At 37.6% G+C, this 25,207-nt stretch overlaps 1 protein-coding gene across 6 annotated transcripts; it reads right to left on the bottom strand.

Moving 5' to 3' along the window:
• Positions 1–2,138: 2,138 nt before the first annotated feature.
• On the bottom strand, positions 2,139–24,706 carry LOC111586387 (sodium- and chloride-dependent betaine transporter-like). 6 transcript variants are annotated; one of them, XR_008603094.1, is made up of 19 exons: positions 24,515–24,706; positions 21,603–21,805; positions 21,326–21,460; positions 21,105–21,245; positions 20,924–21,008; positions 20,716–20,848; positions 20,464–20,598; positions 19,005–19,108; positions 18,790–18,914; positions 17,027–17,139; positions 16,250–16,387; positions 16,009–16,111; positions 15,428–15,528; positions 14,786–14,956; positions 14,254–14,369; positions 9,523–12,957; positions 8,757–8,915; positions 7,510–7,814; positions 2,139–3,009 (listed from the first exon to the last, which is right to left on the bottom strand). XR_008603094.1 is itself a non-coding variant. In XM_035941906.2 (16 exons), the coding sequence occupies exons 2-15, from the start codon at positions 21,790–21,792 to the stop codon at positions 14,265–14,267; spliced, it is 1,779 nt and encodes a 592-aa protein (XP_035797799.2). In that variant the 5' UTR covers positions 21,793–21,805; positions 24,515–24,706; the 3' UTR covers positions 2,139–3,009; positions 14,254–14,264. The 6 variants fall into 6 exon arrangements, 1 of the variants encoding a protein (XP_035797799.2); XR_008603097.1 differs by lacking the exon at positions 7,510–7,814; XR_008603095.1 differs by lacking the exon at positions 7,510–7,814 and having other exon boundaries at positions 8,817–8,915.
• Positions 24,707–25,207: the final 501 nt, after the last annotated feature.

Raw genomic sequence — 25,207 nt, 5'->3', positions numbered from 1 at the left:
GTAAATATATGTTGCCTCTAATACTTGGATAATATCTTTAATTTGTATTTTTATATTTAGTATTGCTTCTTGAAGTAAGGATTTGGGAATCTCCTTCATCGCTGGTTGTCACATTCAACATGCAGATGATAGAAATTATGCATATCATCTCCGTCCTGTTAAAGCCGTGTATCTGCAAAAGGTTGTCAACTTTTCATGAGCTATGAAACCCTGTTTTCAGCTCTGTGACAATGCACTCTTCACGTGCTCCAGAGGGGGGGTTTAAATGGAGGAAGTTGCATCATTTTCTCCCACAAAGAAACACAAACTCTTTATAGTTTATTATATTAAAAAATCAGATATGTAGGACAATAAAATTCCCATCCTGAAGCATTTCTAAGCTGCAGCATTCCTCATGGAGCCTGATCTGTTTTTCTGAGCTGACTGTTGTTATTAGCATTTCTATTTTTAGTGATACTACCATTCTGAAAATATTGTATTTTCATCTATTTTCTATTGTTGTGGTTTGAAATAAAGTGTTAAATTTAGTCAGATGTGCACAAAATGCTTTGGAGCTGTTCAACTGCTGACAGATTCTCGTACACTGAGTAAATCCCTCGTCAGATGTGTCTTTTAAGGACAGTGATCAGATAGCATGACCAGAACACAGACACACCTTTGACCAGTGACGATTAAAGTCCACTTTAAAATGCAGCTTTATTCAAATGACACGATGTCACAGGTGACGAGAGAAAGACGAGAACGAGCTGCTGGATGCTGCAGGTCAGTCAGGGCTGCAGTCAGGGACTCGAATGTCCTCAAGTCCACCGTTTGTTGTCCAGGAAATTATTTTAGATGGCACAAATATTCTGCAATGTGAGTGTAGACCAATGTTCCCTGTAATTTTTCCTGAGTGTGAGCAAACACACAAACTCCCTGAGCGTCCCTTGGACCACTGTGAGCAACATCAGACGTGTGCACTGTGGTCACACCAGCATCACATCCATTCAAGTTACATGGTTCATTAAAAGAATCAAATTACAGCATTTACATTTCTGTTAAAACACTTTGTCAACAGGAGCCAGTTGAAGGCTGCAGTGATTTTAGTGACACTACAATGTATAAGAGTGAAGTTATTGAATATTTGTCTCTCTTTACTGTTGCAGCGGTTTTGCAAATTGCAGACGGACCCTGTTCACTCCATAGACACCAATGTTATTCCTGTAGCTTGAAAGACAGCTACTTTTGATAAAACTGGGCTTGTAGCACATTGTCTGCCTTGCAACAATGGGAAAGAGGCACCGTTTATGTTTTGACAACCTATATCTAATGAGTTATTGATGCTGGAAGTCTGAATCTGTGAATATCTTTCCAACTTTACTGAACTTGAGGCCACTACCACCTAAGGAGTGATATATTTAATTTTGAAAAAAGCATTTAGCCATACTTAAAGCTTTAAGTGCTTTATTAACACGGAACTAAAAATTTTGTATTGTTTTATTATCACAGGTTCTGTCTGAAAAGAGGTGGCATCATTTTAAACAGTGAAATCAAACTAACAAAATGTAATGACCAACCAGTGAGCAATACTGGATTCTGCAAAAACATAAACAACTTTTTAAAAAAAAAAAATCTAAATCCTATCTTAACACAGTTAATGTATTAACTTATTTTTGTGTGTATGCATGTATTTATTGATTTATTTAGTACTGTTAACATATCAGAGTTCTGAGTGAATTTTTCTTAAGATAGACAAAGGCCATTTATTGATTACATGTAGGCTATTAAATGTTTATTAAAAACTAAAAAGCATTAAAAAAAACAACTTAGGCATTTATTGAGTCACTAAAATACTGTAGAGTACAGACCACATCAGCATGATTATAAGCATCCTCTGGTAAATGAACAACCAGATACTGATGTCTCTCACCATATGGACTTCAGGAGATGACTGGGGGATGATAAACTGTGACCTACTGGTTGGATTCTCTCTGTTCTCATGTTTCTTACATGTTTGTCCCCTGACAGCCGGGTCCTAATGTTTTTTGAGCAACACACCATACTATGACGTTTTTACAATGATGGTTCTACTATGGAACCAGTTTGACATGTTCAGGTGTTCTTTGTGTGAAAACTCAGAGATTTCAGGTATCAGAAGGTGGTTTTCAACTTTCTTTGTTAACTTTCTGCTTCAACTTTAAATTAAATTTCCTTCACTAACCCAGCCCTCTGGACTTCCAGTAAGCTGTGTTCCTATTGGCTGTCCAGGTGGCTGCTTGGTGTTATCAGGAACACCTGAGCAGCTCAGTGTCTTCCTGCTTTATTTAGCTGCAGACAAACATTTCCTCTGCTTCTCTTCACCACTGAACTGGGTTTGGCTCCGTTGCTTTAGTTTGTTCTTTAGGCGTTGGCTTGCAGCTTCCAGCAGTAAAATCGACTTTAATGTGTTTCTTGGTGTGTTTTAGGGCTTTGTACTGGATAGTTGTCTTGGTAAATGTGGTTCTTTAGCCACAGTTAGCACATGGTGCTAATGTGTGCAGTGATTAGTGGATTTGGTGCAGCTGAGTTGTGTCTTTATCTTGGCTGTAGTGAGTCTTCAGAGGTTTTTGGTCAGACACATTCTGTATTCTTGTTTGTGAACCAGCGTTGGTTGTCCAGAAGGTAAGAGTTCCTGTCCTGATTCTCTGTTCTCAGAGGTTCTCTGGTAGGCTGCAGGAGACTTTAGCGTTTGGGTTGTGCTAGTTTGGTTTTTGTATGGTTTCATTTGGACGACTATCTTGAGGCCCCTCCATGTGGTTTAGTAGAGGTTTCTGCAACAGTTCTACAAAGCAACCTGCAGCAGAAGAGACTTTGAGAGTTTTTAGGAAGTTCTGGAGAGCAGACTTTAGAGCAGCAGAAACATTTGTCAGCAGTTTGAGCAGGAGAAGGTGATCTTCAGAGTAGAAATGAGACAGAAACCTTCTTGACCCGTGTGGTGAGGTCCTGTACCAAGAGTTTGAGCAGGTTGTGAAGAGTCTGTAGTTCTTTGGTCTGAAAGCACAAGAAGAGTTGACTCATTAAAGGAGAAAACAGGAGATATTGTTGGTTCTTCTGTCGCTCTGCAGTTTCCTTAGACTGAATATCATGTTTATATTTTAGATGATTTCCCATGTGAGCCCAAGAAGACTTCAATAAACTCCCTCCATCCGCTGGACACAACATATTTTATTACCATGTTAAATCTTTTTTTTGAAATGTTTTTGAGTTTTAATCATAGTTTTAGCATAGTTTTTTCTCTTTGCTTGTTTAGTTTTGTCATCTGTGTAAAAGGTGCTAAACAAATAAAGTTGAATTGATAAACTGAATAACTGACTAACTCATGATTGTGACAACAGAAGTATTTTCATTGTGATTTAAGGGTTTATTTCATTTTTAAGGTTGGGGTTAAAATCTTGACAGAAAAAAAGATTAAAGAAATAAACTACATAACAAAAAGCAATTAAGTCAAAGGAAAAAAACATGTAATACAATAAAACTTTTAAAAAGAAAATTACACATTAAATGCAAATAAATTATATTAAACAGACAAAATATTTAATTAGATAATTAAACCGATGATACAAAACATGTAATTATGAAATTAAACAAAATTTTAAAAACAAAAATATTAAACATTAAAGATGAAATATTTTCGATAATTAAACCTTTAAAAATACAATTAAACAAGAATATTAAACATTTTTAAAAATACAAAACATTCAATTAGATTATTAAACATTTAAAAAGACAAAAGATTTAATTAAAAAACTAAATGTTTAATTAGAAAATTAAATCTTAAAGACAATAAAACTTTAATTAGAAATTAAACAGAAAATGCAATGAAGCATTTAAAAAGAAAATGAAACATTAAAAGGTGGTAAAACCTTAAAGATTTAATCGAAAAATTAAACATTGGGAAAGAAAAGGAAATTTTTCAAGTGAGCCAGTAAAACATCTGAAAAAACAACAATTAAACATTAAAAAGACAAAACATTTGGAAATCAAATCAGACATTAGAAAAGAATAAAAGGTGAAAAAAGAGCAAAACTAAACATTTAAAAAGAATCAAACTAAAGACAAAACATTTGAAAAGACACCAGTTAGACTTTAGAAGATCAAATTAAACAGAAGAGACAATAAAACAATCAAAAAGAGCAAAAACAGATAAAGTTCTTAAAGTGTTTTCTAGTCTGAAATGAAAACATCAAGTTGTGTCTTTAAACATTTCCTCTTTCTATGTTCTTGGTTTGATTGTGGACAGATTTACTAAGAACTCATTTAAGAAAACTGCTTTCCAGATAAAGTCTACTAGTAGTTGAAGGCAATGATCAAACTAATGTTACCTTCTGATCTCTACAAACTTTACTGTTCAGTGAAAATAATCAAAGTTTGTTCAGGATTTCTAAAAAACCCACAGGTGAAGGTCTGAGAAGAACTCAGATGGATAGTCTAAATGTGAAATCAAGACTCATGGTCACAAGTTTTAAGGCTTCTGTTAACCAGAAAGTTCAAACTAACAGAGAAGTACTGAGAAACTTTTAAAACTTCAGCCCTCAGGCTGTCTGAAGGTTCAAAGTAACAGAGACGTACTGAGAAACTTTTACAATTTCAGCCCTCAGACTGTCTGAAGGTTCAAACTAACAGAGAACTACTCAAGAACTTCTAAGATTTCAGTCCTCAGACTGTCGAAAGGTTCAAAGTAACAGAGAACTACAGAGAAACTTTCAGGATTTCAGTCCTCAGACTGTCTGAAGGTTCAAACTAACAGAGAACTACTGTGGGACTTAGAAAATTTCAGCCCTCAGACTGTGTGAAAGCTCAGGTCCTGAGGACTCGGGAGGTGTGGAGGCTTTGGAAAGTCTTGGAATTGAGGGTTCCACCCTCCAGCACAAAGGCTGAAGTCCAACCTCCTGAGAAAAACGGTCGAGACGAGACCCGAGTTAAAAAAAAACTCGAAAACGACAAAAAATAGATGATAAATGCGCAAAAAAAAGAAGAATTTGTATCTGAGCGAGTAGCTCAGGGGGATAAGAGACAGACTACCAAGCGGTAGGTCGCAGGTTCAAGACCCGACACCGGCCTTTTTCTTTCTTTGTCTTTGTCAGGATTTTGAGAAAATTTAAGAAGTGTCTGGTCTTGAACCAGCGACCTGCAGCTCCATAGGCAAATCCTTAACTCACTGAGCTACAGATCAGATAAAAAGAAATAAATTCGTCGTCCCTTTGGCATCGTAGTTCCTGAAGTGACCACATGGGTGGAGCCAAGGCGGAGTCTGGGTGGAGTCAGGGCGGAGAGTAGGCGGGGAGGTGGGTGGCGGCCTCCCCCCTCTACTCCCCCCACCACCCACCACACCTTCCCCCGCCCGACGAGTTCTTCGAGTCTCCACGAGTTCTTCGAGTCTCCACGGGTTTTCCCGAGTTTCTGGAGTTTCCACGAGGTCGGAGGCAGAACAAGCTGTCATGAAGAGGTGTTGAAGTCAGCCAGGATGGACTGACTTTTTACAGCGACTAGAAGGAAGACGACTAGAAGAGCAGGTCTTTAACCACCATCCATAAAATCCATGGACTCGACTCCAGAGAAATGAAAGGTCAACTTTTATCAACCTCCATCCACATGTTCAACTTGATATCTTTACTTTGACATTTTTAGCACCACAAACCTTTAGTATCACACTTTATTATCATTTATTAGGACTTTAATGGAATCGACCAGCAGATTTACTTTTTGATGACAAACTTTATTCTTGTCATCGTGGGACTGCAGTATTTAAAACTGTTCCTTCTATTTGACCTCATGTTTATTAGTTTTAGTGGAGAAAGTTATTTTAGTTGTCGATTAGTCTCTTAAAAACCAAATAATAAATTGGGTTGGTCAAGAGCTTTAAATTTCTTACTTTGTCATATTTCAAATATGACAAAAAAATATAAAAATAAAGCGTCTTGAGACAATTTGACCTGTAATTGGCGTTTTATAAATAAAATAGAATTTAAATTGTATGTATCTTGTAATGTTGGAGTAATTCAGCCATATATGTTGGAAAACATATTTTCTTTGTCCATTAATCTGTTGATTGTTTTCTCCAGTAATTCATTTCATGTTTTGGTTTATAAAATGTCAAACCCAAATATATTCAGTTTACTGTCATAAAAACCAAAAAGATTTACATTCATGATGCAGGAATCAGGCAGTTTTTCACTTTTTATCTTAGTTTAGTCAGAAAGATAGTTGATAATGTGTGAATTGTTGCAGCTTGTGAGCCGTAGAAGGTTTTAATCTTTGGGGCCGAGTGTCAGAAAACATTTAGAAACCAACATCAACAAAACACTCAACAAAGATTTGAACATCATTAAAGGGAAATCCAACTTTTGCATGACAATGTCTAATTAAAGGACATTAATTTCCAATGTGAATGTGTGATATTCATCCTCTGGAGCTTTCTCTTCAGGTCTTCCACCTCAACTGGTTTGGTCAGGAGCATGTGCAACAAATATTTGAAAAACTGCACTTTAACATCAATGAATGACACTGAAGTTTAATCTCTACATAAATGAGACTGAGTCTGGATGTGCTGCTCTGTCATTAACTCCTAAGTTTAGGGAAAGTTCAAACAAAAGAGGACAGTTCAGATAAGACTTGAGAATGAGCTTATTTTGAACAAACATCTCAGACTTTCTGAGCTTCAGCAAATCTAGCAAGATATTTTAACAACAAGCAACTCAAGAGATCCAGAAGTTGGAGAGAGTTAGCTTTAGCTGAGCCAAAGAACATGTGGGACGCTAACCTAGCAAACATTTCAGACTTTTCTCTGTGAATTCTGAGAAATAATTTCCTATTTAATGACAGAGCTACACATCTTAACTCAGTCTCATTAAAACAGACTCTAATTCAGTGTCATCCATCCATATTAAAGTGCAGTTACCCAAAATGTTTGTTGCATGAGCTCCAACAAAACCTGTCCAGGTAGAAGGCCACTTTGACAAACAGGAAGTGGAAGATTCCAAGCAGATTTATAGAAGGGGGAACTGGACTGTACTAAGTGTGGTCGAGTATAGAGGGGTGTTTTGTGGGTTTTTAAGGCTGATAATGATTATTAGTGAGACATTTGGAGTCAATATTCATTGGCAGTAAATGAAAGTATTTAAAATCTTGAGTTAAACTTAGAAGAACACAAACTCTAACAGAAAACTACGATACGTTTTTGTTTTGTTTACAGATGTTAAGTTAAAGGAGTTTTATTCGTGACGTATAACCAATCAAATCACTCCAGAAGACAGAGCGACCACAGGTAGATAAAGGTTCAGAGCCAAAGTAGCACCTTTTTTAAATTGATTTATTACTGTAAATCAGTAAAAAATAAAATACTGATAATCAGTAAATCAGTCAGCCCACAATTACTACAATTCTACAATGTATGTCTCTTTCCTTTGACTTGTTATTTGTACAATATACGATGTATATGATGGCGTTTTTTCATACCAAAGGCTATACTATGATGTTTTCTAAGAGACATACCATGCTACTCTGGTTGTTCTGGCTCTGGGCAGCTGCACTCCTCCTCTGTTGTTTTCTGGATTGTACTCAGCTGCATGCCTTCGTCCACCCGGCCTCCGTTGACTCGTCCCGCCTGCCGTCTCTGGAGCTGAAGCTGGATTGGAACAGACCAAAGTACAGTCCAATCACGATGCCAGCTGCCTCTCAAAAGGCTCCTTCATCTGGCAGGTGGCGGCACTTCTTCTGAGGGGAAGCTGAGCTGGCCCGGCAGAACTTTGGAGATGTGTTCCAGTGGTTGGTGGATGTGTGGGGAGATAGAGAGGGACCTTTGAATTGTTCAGAAAGGAAAACAGGGAACCCATTGGTAGTTTCAGTTTAGGGTGCTACTGCGGTGTGTTTTTGGGTTTTAAGAGGTGAACAGGAAGAGTTTTTTTTCCATATTGATTATCTTTTACTTTGTTCCTGGTTGGAATGCCCATCAATGTCAACATGAAGTTCACTTTTAGTTCTGTTGATTTATTTTTATTTCACTAACACCCATTTGTTTTTTAACCCCTCACAGGTTGTGTTGTTGTAAACTTACTTTTTCAAATAAATTCTTGTCTAACCCTCTGGAAACCAGCGTTTGGACTGTTTTTGTGTTGCTCCTCACTTACTGACAGCTGTGGACTAAAGGCTATACTGTGACGTTTTTAGAGCGACATGCTATACTATGATGTTTGTTGGGCGACACGCTATACTATAGGCTTTTTTAATTGACATATTACTATGACTTTTTTTGTTTTATTTTTTTTTGTTGTTTTTTAGCAACATATTTTAAGAATTTGAACAGTTTTAAAACTTACTATACTTTTACTTGTGCAATGAAATATTATTCTATGGCATTTTTTAGATGACATATTATACTCTGATGTTTTCTTGAATTACATACTATTTTGACAATATACTGCACTATGACATGTTTTGAACCACATATCATACATGACAATTTTAGGCAACATCCTATCATTTCGCGCTTTTTGAACCACATAATAATCTATGTTTTGGTTTTTTTTCTTGCCAACATGCTGTACTATGAACTACAGGCCATACTATGTTATTCTTGAGTAAAGCATACTATACTTTGACATTTTCTGAACTACATCCTATACTATGGCGTTATACACAGATTGCTTTGGTTACATGTTGATTTATAATCTAGATTTTTTTCTGTTTTGTTTTTTGACGGGATTACCACAGACCTGACTGTGAACACCGTCGACACCCACCTCAGGGAGACGCTGCCTCAGATCTCAAGGCTGCTTGGTCGTGGTCTTTCTGGTACGTACTCTTCCAAGATGAGCCGGGAAGTTTAACACTGATGGAATGACACCAGGTCTAAGCCGACAAACTTCCACTTCCTCCTCAACCCATAGTCTCTGGGAAACCTACATGGAGTAAGAAAAGTAGACAGAGAAGTAATTAAGTCTGTACACAACATACTAAAAAAGAAATCATGCTAATAAATTAAGTACAAATAACCAAATTCGCCAATATACTGGAGACCAGAGCTATTTAATTTGATAGGTGTAACCTTGTTTAGTAACATTTCAATTATTTGAGAGCAGTCCTAAAGAATTGCCTGTAATCCCAATCATAAAATGGGTTTGGAGGAAGAACATAGATGGTAATCTGGATATACATGAGTTAGGCTTTATAACTACTATTGGTAGTATTGGTGGTAGTAATAGCAATGTGACTACTACTAGTAGTGCTGCTGATACTGGCACTGCTACTACAACTTGTAATATTATTACAAATGCTGATAATACTTCTATGACTCTAACAGCTGTTTATACTACTACTGCTTGTACTTTTAGTATTACTACTACTGCTTGTTCAACTATACTACAGCTACTATTAATCGTCTGGTATTTGGTTGTGAAGCTGCTAGCTCGCCTTAGCGTTTTGCTAGTGGCTAACTAGTTAGCTCTCATAGACTGGAAGCTCTCAACAAGATTTCATAATGAAAAAAGAGCCAAAAACTATTCTTACCTATGAAAAGTCATTCCAAGTTTCCTTGTCTCAATCGTACGACGCAGTGTGTAATTGTATGCAGCACAGTGAGCCGGCATACTTGTTGTTTCCGTTTTCACGCTGTCTACATCAACGGAATGCACTGAAACTTTGCCCCCACTAGCTTAGCCTCGCTGTAGCACGCAGCTCAAAGGGGCGTGTCCTATCTACTCATTCATACCTATGAGAACAACGATGGCTGCACATAAGGACGCCATGACGTTGATTAGCTGCGTAAATACCATTATATACAGTCTATGGTAAATACGTATGTGAATCGCATCATTGGCTGCAGCAGCCAGTCACCGGTCACTCACTGACTCACATTGAAAAATAGCACAGAATGAATTGTTACGTGTTTATTTTATTTTCAATTTAGGTTGGATTTTTTTTTGTGCGCAGCTTAGATTTTCTGTGCACGGAGACCGTGTCAGCAGTGCGCAATTGCGCAGGCGCGCAGTTTAGAGGGAACAGTGGTTGTAATGTACATACAATGCTTGTCGTTAAGCAAACTGCTGCAATATTCAATGAGTCGTAACAACTACAATTCATTACACACGCCTTTAAATATGTTACTAATCCCTTAAGAGTGTTCAAAACTGTCAGAAGTAAAACATTTCTTCATTCTAAAATTATGTGTTTTAGGTAAAGTAATAATTTAATATATGACTACAACATGATTACTTGGAACCTTTCTGCAACAAGTTTGTACATTAAGCCAGGATCTGCAAGTAGTGGAAAATAAATGCCAAACTAGATGAAGCTTTGTAGCCAATACATTGGCTAGTTAATTCACTATATGTCTTGAGTTGGTGTTCCAAGTTTTGACCTTTTACTGTTGTGCAATTTACCCCTGTGGCAGAGAAACAGGTCTCAGCTTGTGATCAACCACACAAGAGGCAACACAAAATGCAAAGTCAGATCTGATGCATAACTTATTTATGACACGAAATGTGGCACAGAGAAGACAGAAAAAACAGCAACAAATGCATCCCTGTAAAAAAAGAAAAAATGACATGTATACTAAATCAAAAAGCAGACTAAGTATAATAGAGAGGATAAATGTTTATTTTTCTTACTTGTAGCAGTCTGTCCTGCTGTACATCACTCAATGACTCAGGGCACTGAAACAAGCCTTAAACTTAAAACTATCATATTACATTATAAAGGTATTATTGCATATACATAAAGTAGCATAGGTTAAAATTAATTATTAAAGATGTAATTTTATTTATCTGTATTTCCTCCCCTAGTTTTAAGGTTTTAGAACAACACAGTTCAGTGTTGATGGAATAAAATAATCCTCTTTTTTTGTAGCGTCTTTGGAGTGTCTTATGTTTTGAGGTCATAAGGTATTCAGTTTACTCGTTTGCACAGTTTTGGTGGGAACACGGGTTCACTTCCGCTGAGTCATAGTCTTTGTAACTGTTTCACCAGTGTTAGAAAAGTGTAAAATTAACTCATTGTCCTTGTGCAGTCTTCTGATTCTGGGGCAAACGTCACTGTTTCACTGGAGATAACGAGACAATCTTGTAACAAATTTTGCTGCAGAGCTCTTGTGAAGTGGTTCATGAGGACCATCTCAGAACCTTTGACTATTATCTGAACAGTAGAAACATGGTGGACTCCAAGTACTTCATTTGATTCAAATTTTTCAGTTCAAGACAATCACTTTGGCAGTAGTTAAACTACATGTTGGTACAGAGATAACTTTGGTCACTGTTGCTGGGGTCTTGAAAAAACAGGTCTGTTGGACTGCACAACTATTCACCAGTACTTATTAAACCTGACCACATACTTGGAGAAAAGGTTTTGCATAAAAAGATAGACAGACCATGACGTTGGTGAGAATGGATACACCGTACAAGCTGACAACATCATTTTATCTCAAGATTGCAGAGCAGCAATGCAATAATGTACATATTATAAATTAAACATAAATTTTAGCTTAAGGCCCAATCTCTCCAACCTATCTAATATTAAGTAATAACTGTAATCTCCTTATTTCTGTGATTGAGTCACAGAAGTAACACAAGGCAAGATATGATGCAACATTTAGTTTTTCTGCTCATTGTGCTAGCTGCCTCTGGAATACATTAAGACTACAGACAATTATAGACGTAACAACAACATTCAGACACAGCAGGAGTTAGGTGATTATACTACTCTTGATACATGCAGGTGTTATGATTGTCAGACCATTAAGCTTTAATGAAGCCTCTGAAGTCTGAATCCGTACACTGCAGGTACATGGCTGTTTCAAGGTTAAAAAAAACAACAACAAAAAAAAAATCCAGCGCTGGATTTCAATTCTTATTTCGCTACTGTGTCCTCTAGCCTGTAAGTAATCCCATATGGTCATGCTAAGAAGGCAAAGAACATAGTTTTCTAGTTTTCACCAGAGTTCTTCACACTGCACTTCAATAACAAGAAGGAATAGCCAGTGGACAGGCTGCTGATAGAGTCAAGAGAAAAGTTACCAAATGTACAGCTGACATGCATGATGTATATTTAAAATGTCTTCAGTTTCAATCTATTTTATAAACCTGTTACTTATACATTAATTATAAGAAAATTTTGTTAACATCAGTGGACAGAAAGAGACTGAACAGACTGGTCAGGAGGAGGTTCTGTCCTGGACTGTTCCCTGGACTCCATAGAGGAGGTGGGTGAGAGGAGGATGTTGGCAAAGCTCACATCCATCATGGACAATCCCTCTCACCCACTGCATGACACTGTGGGGTCTTTAAGCAGCTCCTTCAGCAGCAGACTGAGACATCCACCCTGCAAGAAAGAGCGCTATCGCAGGTCCTTCATTCCATCTGCTGTAAGACTTTACAACATCAGCATCACTGGCTGATGTTAACATAAACTGGACTATATCATTATTTTTAACCATGGTAAACTCTGTACAACAATTCTTTGCACTGCTGGCATTTTGCACTTTTACAGTTATATTTATTCCACAAGCCACTTTATGCTGATGTCAATTATAGCAATACTGTATTTATTTATTTTTCATTCTTGTATATATTGTATATATTATTGTTAATATAATTATTATTATTACTGTAAATGTGGTTAGTGCTGCTTTGAAAGATGTTGCCGCTGTAACACTGGAAATTTCCCCTGACGTGAGGAGCAGTAAAGGATCTTGTCTTATTCCGTATGTGAGTTAACCCGCAATTTACACAAAGAAACTCAATCAAAATCACTTTTCTTCTTTCTCTTTGATAGGCAGAAAAATATTTTTAAAAATCATCTTTTGCGCTGTGACATATTGTTTTGTATCCATTCCAGCAAAGCTTCAAATAGACCATGTTGTGTGTTGAGAATAAACTGCAGGTCAGGCCTTAGACTCCTGTTTATTGATGCTTTCATCAGGTCTGCCACAGCGCAAAACAAGACCAGCTTCTGTAAAGATGGAGGAAAAATGCAATTATTATCATTATATTCTATTAATATATTGGGGGCTTTTCTGTTTCAGAGTGGAAGTAACCAACTGCAGGGGACTGGACAATCTGGTCTTTGTTATGTTCTGATGCTCCATAGTCACAAAAGATGAGGTAAATCTTTGATACGTCCAGAAAAAAAGACTTCTCTGAGTTATGGGCCTTTTAAAATGTCTAAACTTGAGTAACATATTCAGTTTGTTCAGTCATAAATGATGGCTTCAAGTTCTGCCAGCTGCTTCTCTGGCCCAACAACTCCAGCGTTTAAAATTTTGAACTTTTCTAAAATACTGGTGGAAAAAAAAAAACCAAGAACAACATATCACAGTGCAAGCATCCTTTCCTCCCTTTAGAAGCTCCCTGTGCAAGCTGGGAAACCAGTCAGCCACAACATTGAAAACTCTGGCGAGTGAAGTGAATGACATGAATTATCTCTTTAAAATCCAGTGTTCTGCTAGGAAAATTTGGTTTTGAACATTCATGTGGATGTTGTTTTGTAAAATTTCTGTGCTCCTCAGTACAACTGCAAAAACAATTACTGGCTCATCTGTGATCAACAGTCAGATGACAAAAATTTAGGTGCTATTCTAATATCGTGAAGCTGTTTGTTGGTGATCCCATGTGGGCACCGTACTAATGGAGTGTTTTTTATGCTCAACTTGTGAGACAACAGAAAAAAAGCAGTACAGGGTCTTGTTCCTGACCTCTGTCATTGAGTCGTTGTGTTTAACAGCTGAAACAAGTCTTATTTGGCAGATCAGTAAAAGACTACAAAGAATTTTCACAGATTTGTGACCTATTTCTGGCTTCACAAACACAGACACATTTACAGTATGATGCCAAACATCAGCCTAAGAGGGAAAAAATACCAAAGTCCAGACACGTGGGACCTCATAGCCTGTAAACAACTGATTAAAGTTGGGATGGAGAGTGGTTAAAAGACACAAAGACTGATGGTCTAGAAACAGAAAACCAGTTTTTGCAGGTGTTAAAGTTCAAAGATCTGTTGATGGATTCCCTTTTACATCCACTCATTTGTAGATCTGCTGCTGTACTATAACTGTGCACGTTCTGTTTTGTTCCAAATGACTAACAATCATAATTACTACAGCCAATGCAGGCCTTTTGTCACTTGAATCCTGGACATAAAAATGTGGTTTCTGGACATTATTGGTAGAGATTTGCATGGAATGGCAGTTACCATTCTGCACAGTGAAAGTCAAGAAAAAGTGGTATCAAAGTAAAACAGGTGACTCACCTTTGGGTTTCTCAGTCCTGTTCAGAGCACACACTATCAAACAGAGGTGGTTCTTGGTAAGGAGTTTTCCTTGGATGAAGGAGCTCAGCCGCTGGAGTGCATAATGTTGTCAGTCTCTGTAAAAAGATCAGAATTTACCACTGAATTCTTCTTCAAGCTATGTGTATCGAAACATACCTCCTTTAATAAAATAAAAGATAATAGAGTCCAACTAAAAACCTCAGATTTACCTCTGACGTCTCATGCAATTCGGTTTCGGACTATAGGAATTGAGGAGTATGGAAAATATTTCCCTATGGCAACAAACCAACATCCACCTGTGGCTCCCACACATGTCTGGAGCTGATAAACAGACTACCACGTTGATTTAAATTTGTGTTACTACACAAGGTTTGTTCACACACAGGCTTTTGCTTTGGCAAGAGACAGGTCAAGGAATTGACCTTTAACTGCAAATGGTTACACTGATTTATCTGACCTGAGTACTTCATTAACTCTGTCTGTGGCAGTAAATCTTTGTGGCCATACGCACCTGTCTCATTGTTCCTGGGGTTACAGCCATAACGTAGAGAAAATACAGAGGAGTCAGAAGAACTGACGATAACGCAAGAAATATCCCAATGGCATAGCCCCAGTCGGGATATATATAGGTGTTATTGTATCTCAGAGGGGTGAACCTCACAAGAGAGAAGAGCAGTATTCCCTGTTCAGAAAACAAGAGACATACAGAGAACAATAAATAAACATCATACACATATTCTTTTCCTTCTTGTCCTATATTTCAGCTGATTGTCAAGGCCACTTCATGGTTTCCACATCACTGTAGATGCTCGATTCATACAATAAAGACTGACTGTGACTGTCCTTTTTGCAGGATGCAGCAGCTACTTACAAACTGATCTCAAAGATTTGTTGCCCTCTCGCAAACTTAGCAATTAGCAACTTCCTACTGTGTTTGGGCACCACTGAATGGAAACATAATGACAGCATGTCTAAAATCTGGTGTCATCTACTTCAGTTACAACTCTTTCTGTTAATGATAAATTGTAAAGGTGTAGATGATGGTAAATCTCTTTATACAGCCTCTCTCTTTTGGTTACATGAGCATGAACTGGCCTTGATCAGATCTCTGGGGTTTTCCAACATGCAGACGATGCACCATAAACGTACTTACAATGCAGACAGATGGTGTCAAGAACCTCCAACAGTACTTCATATAAGGTGAGGGGCGGTAACCAATCATTTCCTTTATTTTTCCATAATAACGATCAGCACCTTGGAGACAGACAGTCATATTAGCCATATCAAACTTGGAAAGAATATAATGAATCACTTGGCATACATATATATTTCAATTTGAAGATACTACAGGAGTTCTTTGTGCAGTACCGATGAGAAATAAAAGAATCACTTCATTAAATACCAATGCAAATTGTTTATTTCAAATATTTTTGTATGTTTAACAGCAAAATTCTTTCATAAAATCATATTGAAATGACACTACACCTTAGAATAACTTGAAAAATGACTAAATTTTTTTTTGCATCTATCCATCCATTATCTATACACCATTTTACCACCTAGCCACTTTGCAGCCCTTTCTGCATCATTTAAAGGGATACTGATGTTTTAGGATATGTTAGTGGTGTATTTGTTAATACACTGGAACGTTACAGCCACATTACTGAATGCACATGTGTCTATTCCACTTGTGATTGACAATAAATAAATAAACAAATGTGTCTTTTTGCTCACCAAATACCCATCCCACACAAACGGTCTCCAAAATGCCGAAAAACATGATTGGCATTCCACTGCAAGCGTAGTAGTCAAACAGGAGAAATACATAAAGTCCTCCCTGTGGCACAGAACGGTGAAAATTAGGAGATTAAAAATGTAAGAGATTCAAACACCAGGTAAAATAATACATTTTTGTAGAAGATATAGATCAATTCAAAATGTATTTTGCAGAGAAACTTTACAAATGAACTCTTACCTCAGTGACCATAAACAGGCCAGTAACTAAGCAGACAAGACAGATGAGCAGCAGAAGTAGTTTACGTCGGTGACCAGTGAAAAAGAATGACAGATACATATCTGATACGGATGTAACCGCACCCTCCAGATACATAAACTGTGGGTAAGAAAAGAAACTGTATATGTTCACGTTCTACTACATCCCCTCAGTAAACTTTACAAATATGAGGCATTGGTTAGCTAGCTGGTAGAGAGCATAACAGGAGTTTAGTTAGTAAACGAGCACCATGACAGAGCCTTATGTGACGCCTAATGACCTCTGACCTCTGTGCAAGTGTTGCATTATATTGGAATAACATTCTTCTTTCCCAGTAGCATATGATATAGCCATTTTTGTGATTCATTCTTGTTCCTGTGTGAAAATAGCTTAAAATAAGTATTACAGCTTAGCTATCTGCTGCTGGTAATTAACTACAAATTATCGAAGTTGGGCCAAACCCCAGATTTAGTATTGGGATTGAAACAACTCTAGTTTGGGATAGTAGCATTACCAAAACGGTAGCATTAATTCTTTTTTTTACCATTAACTACAAAATAAGTAAGAGACACTGACAGAATGCTATGGATCTGCTATGAAGTTACACAACCATTAAAACCAAACAGAAGTAGAGAAAAAGACTGAAGTGCTCTTTTTTTATTTACGCATTTGGTGATAATCTGTAGCACATAAATCAAGGAGCTTAAACGGTAATGGGAAATGGTATGAAAGTCTTTATCACATCAAAAGTATATTTACCTGACTGTCCAGTCCAAGTAAGACTATCATGATGAAAAAGAAGGCAGCCCAGAGTTGTGGTAAAGGCATCAAGGCAACTGCTCGAGGATAAGCAATGAAAGCAAGGCCGGGACCTAAAGGGTTCAACAGCAGAGGTCAAAATGTGTCTGGAGTGAGTATAAGAGCAAGTTTTACTACATTAACCAGGCAACTATGTCCTGAAATGGTAGAGTTAAACTGTTCAGAAACAAGTTCTACCAACATCTTATCTCCGACTCCAACTTAAGATGTTGCACCGAAGCAACAAAAAGACAATGCCTCTTACCTGCACTGTAGAGAAACCATGTGACTTTTAAAAATTAATTTTGGCGTATCAAATGAAATGACCTGCTATGATTGTCAGACACCTTAAAATCTCTCATATGACAGCATTTACCTGGAGGGTATTATGATTGTTTGATTCATACAGGAGCCATCATACAAAGTAACACTTCACACCATTACAAATGCAAACTTAACTCCGGTCTTGGCATTTTAAATCATTGTTTCCTTCTCTAATAATGGTCCAGTTAGCACCTCTCTTATAAACCAGTAGATAATGATCATAGTATTGTTATTAAAAAATGCATGTCTTCAGTTTTTATATATGACATTTCATTGACAATTCATTAAACTCTGAAAGAGTTCTGATAAGACGACCACATGACCTCTTCTCTGCATACATGCCTAGTATTACTCAATGGCCATTTTTTAAGTGTAAAAAATATGTAAATTATATTCCAGACATATAAACATGGTAATTATATTCTTTTCTCATTCTGTGTGTTATTTGTACAAGCCTATAGACTGTCATAGTAGCAAACATCCCTCTCACCTTCATATATACACTATCGTTCAATACTTTGGAGTCACTTAGCAGTTTTTTTTTTTCAATGAAGATAACATTAAAGCAATCACAAATACAGTTGAGACATTATTAATATGGTAAATGATTATTCTAGCTTGAAACGGCTGATTTTTAATGGAATATCTACATTACAGAGGTCCATTTCCAGCAACCACCACACCTGTGTTCTAATGCTACATTGTGTTAGCTAATGGTGTTGAAAGGCTAACTGATGGTTAGAAAACCCTTGTGCAGTTATGTTAGCACATGAATAAAAGTGTGAGTTTTCATGGAAAGCGTAAAATTGTCTGGGTGAAACGCCAAACTTTTGAATGGTAGTGTAAACCTGAGGTGTTTATTTCTTTTGTACTGCAATGTTAGCATCACTGTTACGACTCCTGCTCAGACTCCTACTGCAAGATTGTCTCTTATTGCATTTTTTTAATTTACAAAACAACAATGGACAAAAATTCAGAAACATAAGTTCACAGTTTAACAGGATGTCTGTATTGAACAGTGAAACCAAAAATCCATCATGAAAAGTTAGCAGCTAACTAGTAAATTTAGTGGATTATTTAAAAGTCAGATTAGTTTTTTCAGATGTTTATTGAGACCAAAAACAGAGCTAAAGAGAGGGGAAATGTTTGACTTATGTACAGGAGTTATTGTGTAACTGTGGTCAGAAACACAGCTACAGATTAATCAGAATGAAACACATGCACAAGAACAAGAGTGTTAATGGCTTTTTGAGCCCTCTGAGGACCTACATGCCATGTGAGGAACACCATTTTGCTTCTGGTTTTGGGTAAACACAAAAACCCATTGACATGTGCATTTTATATAGTGTTAAAAGTGAGCAAATATGCAACAAAGTATTTATTTGTAAACCATTCCATACCTGATTCAGCCACTGTGGAGATGTCGACGCCCAACTCATACGACATGAAGCCAAGGATGGAGAAGACTGCAAATCCAGCAACAAAGCTGGTTAAACTGTTTAGTGTGCACAAGGCAAAAGTGTCTCTGAAATTAAAGAAAAGATTATTACGGACTCTATCATGTGTCATATGAACAAGTAGAGGCACTAGACAGCATGATATGTATTTTTCTTACTTGTAGCAGTTGTTGTTGTATTTATTGTAACTTCCCAAAGACGGCAGAGAGCCTGAGCAGACAGCATAGGAGAAGAATATCTGGCTTCCAGCATCCATCCACACCTGGGACAGTAAAGTAAGTGTTAATGTTTGTGTTAATAACTGACATATGCTTTAATATTTGACAGCTTTAACCGCAGTTTTTGCTAAAACTACATATATTTAATGTTAAAGACACTAACTGTTGTGCTGATGATGGAAAAATACTGTAAAATTTATAATACGTTACACAAACTTTATTTTATATGGTATTTTCATGTAAATTTTCCAATTTTTAAAGGTTAAAACTTTTTTTAACAGTAAAATATATAATGATGCACGTTTTTTAACCCTAAAATCAACTACATCAATAAATTTCTTTACCATAAAAGTAGAAAATGTTTTACTGTAATTGTACGGTAGCATTCTGGCAACCACAGCTGCCAGAATTTTGCTGTAAAAATGGCATTTTATTTTTTTTACAGTGTACTTATACACTGCTCAGTATGTGTGACATTTATTTTTACTTAATTCAGGGGCCATAATAATGAATGCTGTCAGAATGAAAAGACAACATCCAGACAACCTGCCAAGTCCCCAGTAACCTTGCAGAGCTACAACTGCACCTCGGCACAAAGTTCATCAAGCTCATGCTTGAACAGGTAAGGATGTCCAAGCATGTACACTATTTATATTGAAAACATTTTTCAGTGTATGCCACCAGGGAGAAGATGTGGGTTTTGGTGAGAGTTTTTTAAACACTGGGAATGAAAGTTAGCACCTCCATGTCTGACGTCATCATTCTCTGCCAGAATCCAGTGTAACCCTCTGGCCTCAAGCAGAGGAGTTTAAGTATTTAGTGTCTCATAGTAAGTATTGTAGGAGTTGCACCATTGTGGTGACAAGAGAGCTGAGCTGGGATAAAACACTTTAGGTTTACTATTCTGTCTTAATCCTCACCTATGGTCATGAGCTCTGGGTAGTGACCAGAAGGATGAGATTGTGGATACAAGCAGCCAGAATGGGTTTCCTTGGTAGGGTGGCTAGACTCAGCCTTAGAGATAGGGTAAGAAGCATCTGGAGGGAGCTCAGAGTGGAACTGCTGCTCCTTTGTTTCAAAAGGAGCCAATAAACTTGAAAACAAGTTCATTTCTGCTGTAAAGTTGGGTATGTTAAAAAGAGGAGCTCTGGGTATTGACTCACCTTTTGAGCAGCCCCAAGTGGTCAATCAAGGATCTACAGCTAGATGAGACTAAATTCTACACACTACTGCTTTTAAAAAAAATCTGATAGTCAGATTCTGCAAGGCACGCTCACTACAGTTTCTTTTATTTAAACAAATAAAATTTTGTCATTGTAAAATCTGCTATAAAACCATACTGGTGTGTTTTACAGTGTACCAGTTATACACTGACTTATCTCTTCCACATAAATCTTACCTGAGGATCAGTTAGACGTGTTAGATCAGGGGAAAGGTAAAATCGAATTCCATCTGCAGCTCCTGGCAATGTCGCACCTCGGATCAGCAACGCAATCAGCATCACGTAGGGGAAAGTGGCTGTGAAATAGACGACCTGAGAAAGAAGCATCATTACATATGTAATGACTTTCCACGAAGTGCAGCAAAAAGCATTTTAGTGGAGGTTTTTGCACCTTCACCTCCATGTGCAGGATAAATGTACACATCTCACCTTTCCTGATGTCTTGACTCCTTTCCAGATACAAAAGTAACAGATAACCCAGCCCAGTAGAAGACACCCAGCCAGGTCCCAGCGCATATTACCCATCTCCTCAATGCCTCCAGACAAACCCAGAACTCTCCTCCTGTGTTCAGAGAAAGAAAACTGTCAAGGCACATTTTTATGACTCTAAAATAACTTTAGTATTGTGAATACTTACTGCCAGAATTCTTGAACTGAAGATGTTGTATTGTGATTGGCAGTGCCATAAAATGAATCATTCTGGCCATAATCAACGCAGTTCTCTTGTCGTGGAAGAAGGTTGGAAAGTGTTAGAATTTTATTCCAGTATAAAGTCATGGCACCTACTATTGAGCCACTGACACAAAGCAGTTGTGTACCTGTGTTCCAGGTGTTGTTGCAGCTGGCCCAGGGCAGCACAGTGTGGAAGGAGGAGAATAAGTAGAGGAAGGCCCAAGCCAGAATGATGATGTAGTACATCAACGTGTAAAGTGCAATCATTATATTGCCATAGCCTAAACCTATCAATAAAACAGCAAATTTAACAAAAGGGAGTAATACTACAATACATTTACCAAATGCTCAGCAGCGCTAGTTGTACCTTCAAATAAAGGACATATTTTCCTCCAACATGTGACTCCACCCTGACCAGTTAACTGTCCCACAGACACCTCCAGGAAGAAAATGGGGATTCCACAAGAGACCAAAGTCAACACATAGGGGATCAAGAAAGCTCCTAATGATTAGAATTTAGCAAAGTAATGATACAAAGTTAGAACATTTTAATAGACATATCAATGACTTAACACAATTTGATTTATGAAGCAACAGATTCACAATACAATGTACAATACGACTTTTTTTAATCACATCCTCACCTCCTCCATTCTTGAAGCACAGATATGGAAACCTCCAAACGTTGCCCAGACCAATGATTTCTCCAACTACTGATAAAATAAATTCACTCTTATTGGCCCACTGGCCTCTCTCATTACACTTCGATGGTGGACAATTGGCAATCGTGCCATCATTCATCAGCTTCTTCTCTGGATTAGCTGTCAGCTCCATTTAGACTAGTGTACTGTGAGAAAGAGTAAGTGAGGAGGTCTTCAACATTTTCTGCCCAATTCCTTACATGCAGCATAATTTCAGCACATGAATCAGTTAATATAAAAAGTTACTGGTTCCACTTGGTACCAGAACAAGGAAACAACATTTGGGTATTATGGAAGAAAGAAACAACTAATTATACTCTAATTATTTGGTAAGTACTGGTTACCCACAGGGTATTTTAGGTGAAGGGTGAAAGAAATTATAATATATTTTTAAGTCCTAAATGTCTGCAGGGTACAATCAGGCAAAGATCACCAACTGCCAAATGCCCCAGGCTACAAAGGGCGCCAAATGTATGGCTAGGAAACTTTCCTTTTTCAGTTTTTGCTACTTATTGTTTTCTCTAAAAATCCATACACTCAAGTGGCATCAGGATGCTTCATTCACGTTTGTCAACAGTGAGGTGGGTGTGTCTTGTTGTGGTATTAAGAACAGAGTAAGGGTAAGGGAAGTGGGTTATTTAGTGTGGTGCATGGTGACATTTGGACAACTCAACATCTGGCTTGACTTAATGTACACACTGTTGACAAATGAATGAACTAGTGTGCTACACTGCAAATGCAACAACTACACATGTGTAAATATGTAAACGCCAATCTGGTGGACATGTATGTAACACACACACACACACACACACACACACACACACACACACACACACACACACACACACACACACACACACACACACACACACACACACACACACACACACACACACACACACACACACACACACACACACACACACACACACACACACACACACACACACACACACACACACACACACACACACACATATATAGTGTTGTGTCAAAGTAATTGCCCTCCTATAGGATTCATCTATTTTTGCAGATTTATCACACTTAAATGTTGCAGATCATCAAACTATTTAACTATTATTTGTAGTTTATTGGACATTATACTGAGATAATCCACAAAACACAGAATGTCGTTTTTAAGTTGTGACTGAAGAATAATTGAAAACTTATATCACCCCAGTGAAAAGTAATTGCCCCCCCTGAACTTCTGAACCTAATAGCTGGTTGGACCGCCTTTGGCAGCAATAACTGCAGTTAAAGTCTGTGATCAGTCTTTTACATCACCATGGAGGAATTTTGACCCACTCTTCTCTGCAGATTAGTGGTATTTCAGCCACATTAGATATTTTTTGAGCAAAAACTGCCCTTTGAAGGTCTCACTACTGCATCTCAAATGGATTGAAGGTCAGACTTTGTCTTGGCCACTCTAAAACCTTTATTTTGTTCTCTTTGAGCCACTCAGAGGTGGACTTGCTTGTGTGCTTTGGGTCATTGTCTTGCTGTATAAACCATTTATTCTTGAGTTTTAGGTCATGAACTGATGGTGGATATTCTCCAGGAAGATTTTCTGATAGAGAGCAGAATTCATGGCTCAAACAATTATGACAAGTCGTCCAGGTCCTGTGGAAACAAAGCGTCCCCAAACATCACAATACCACCACCATGTTTCACTGCTGATATGATGTTCTTCTTGTGGATTGCAGTATTGGCTTTATACCAGATGTAACAGGACCCATGTCCTCCAAAAAGCTCCATCTCTGACTCATCAGTCCACATGATGTTATTCCAAAAGTCTTGGGGCTCACCCAGAGCAGTCTTCATGATAAAGATGAAGCTGCTCGGTTTGAAGGACAGTTGCTGCTATAAGTTTGCATTTTGTTGTTTTCGTCTGGGTCAGACCTCTGAACATGAGCCTGGTGTCGGAGCTCTGCCTTCAGCTGAAATATTCACTCTGCATTTTTCTTCTCTATTATTCATTGTTACTCCTTTTATTTTGCAATGAAATACAAAATGACAAATACTGTTGCACTTTAATTGCTTTTTCTAGGACTAAACCAGATTTCCATAACACTTTTCTGGCCTCCTGGATTAGATATCGACATGCTCTTGGAAATGTTGGTTGGCCGGCCACTCCTAGGAAGGTTCACCACTGGTCCATGTTTCTCCATTTGTGGATAGTGTCTCTCTGTGGTTTACTGGAGTCCCAGAGACTTAGCAATGGCTTTGTAACTCTCCAGCCTGATAAATGTCAATGACTTTGTTTCATATCTGTTGAATCTCTTTAGAACGTGACATCATATTGCAGCTTTTTGAGACCCTTTTGCTACTTCACAAAGTCAGACAGGTTCTATTTAGTGATGTTTAGATTCAACAAGCCTGGCAGTAATCATATATGAGCGTGGATGGTGAAACTGAACCCAATTGCCAAATGAATTTGGTCATTTCTTAGATTCACATAGGTCAAGACGGGCTGAACAGCATTTTTCCTTTAAAAAGTAAAATCTAAAAAATGCATTTAGTGTTTCCTTATATAAAAATTAGTTTGATGCTCAGGAACATTTAAATGTGACAAATATGCAAAAATAGAAAACTTCTGTATATGATATATATATTGTATATACATTCTGCTGTCCTTATCTGACCCCTCTCTTCTACACTCTGCCCTTATCTCACCCTCCCAAGCATCCTCATAACTGCTTTTTATTGAAAACAACACTGACTAAAGTCATCCTAACATCCTGCCCCAATAAAACACACCAAAGTACATTATCATCAACTTTCCTGCTGCACATATAATATAGTAGGTACAAATTGGAAAAATGACACGTTACATTGTGCTGCAACAAACTTACCTGGAATATTCTTTACCAGCTTCAGTAAGATTTGGTGATCCACAGGTGCAATCTGAAAAATAGACTACATGTGGTAAAGCCAACTGTGCATGAGTGCAGAAAAAAGCCGCAGTCTTTAAAAAGCACCAAATGTAAAAACAAATGCAGTGAATTGACAATCCTCTCTGAACACCGATTCTCAAATGATGACTGTTTTGCGTGGATTAACAGAGTGCGTAAACGTCGGGGCGTGGCTAAGAATGGAAAAGATAACTGGTTGGGCGTTACGCAAATCACCCGTGGGCTTTTCTGCAGTAAAAAGGTAACAGATCTGATTCAAGGGAAGACTTGCGCAAGCTGATTGCCACTTCATGTGAAGGGACGCATGACAAAATGATTTTCATGTCTGGTCACGGTCAAACTCTCAGTCATGTCCAAACTGAGCAAAGAGGGCTGAGAACAAGTGCGTTGTTGTCCATCATGCACTGTGCATTATTATACTATAGATACCTGAGCCTATACAATGAGTGTCGAGTTTTATTTGTGTAAATTAAGAATTTAAGTGCCACTCTATTTCTGTATGAAATCCCAGTGTTGTTGCGTTACATCCGAGATATGTTGACTCTAAAGAAAAGGCATATAAATTAATTTTTAGTTTTTATTATTACCTCAAAGTAACTGCATTACTTTTAAATCCAGCTGTATTTGCTCCTA

Source organism: Amphiprion ocellaris, chromosome 10 (assembly GCF_022539595.1).
Source record: "Amphiprion ocellaris isolate individual 3 ecotype Okinawa chromosome 10, ASM2253959v1, whole genome shotgun sequence".
Classification (NCBI taxonomy): Eukaryota; Metazoa; Chordata; class Actinopteri; family Pomacentridae; genus Amphiprion; species Amphiprion ocellaris.
Note: the sequence above shows the minus strand (reverse complement) of the source record. Positions and strands in the feature narration are given on the sequence as shown.

Excerpts from the sequence above, each read along its gene's own strand:
- LOC111586387 (XM_035941906.2), bottom strand. The coding sequence starts at position 21,792 with ATGGAGCTGACAGCTAATCCAGAGAAGAAGCTGATGAATGATGGCACG. Across the intron at positions 16,388-17,026 it reads TACTTGGACTGGACAGTCAG|TTTATGTATCTGGAGGGTGC; the intron begins GTAAATATACTT and ends TCTTACCCACAG. Across the intron at positions 15,529-16,008 it reads TTGTGTGGGATGGGTATTTG|GTGCTGATCGTTATTATGGA; the intron begins GTGAGCAAAAAG and ends TCTGTCTCCAAG.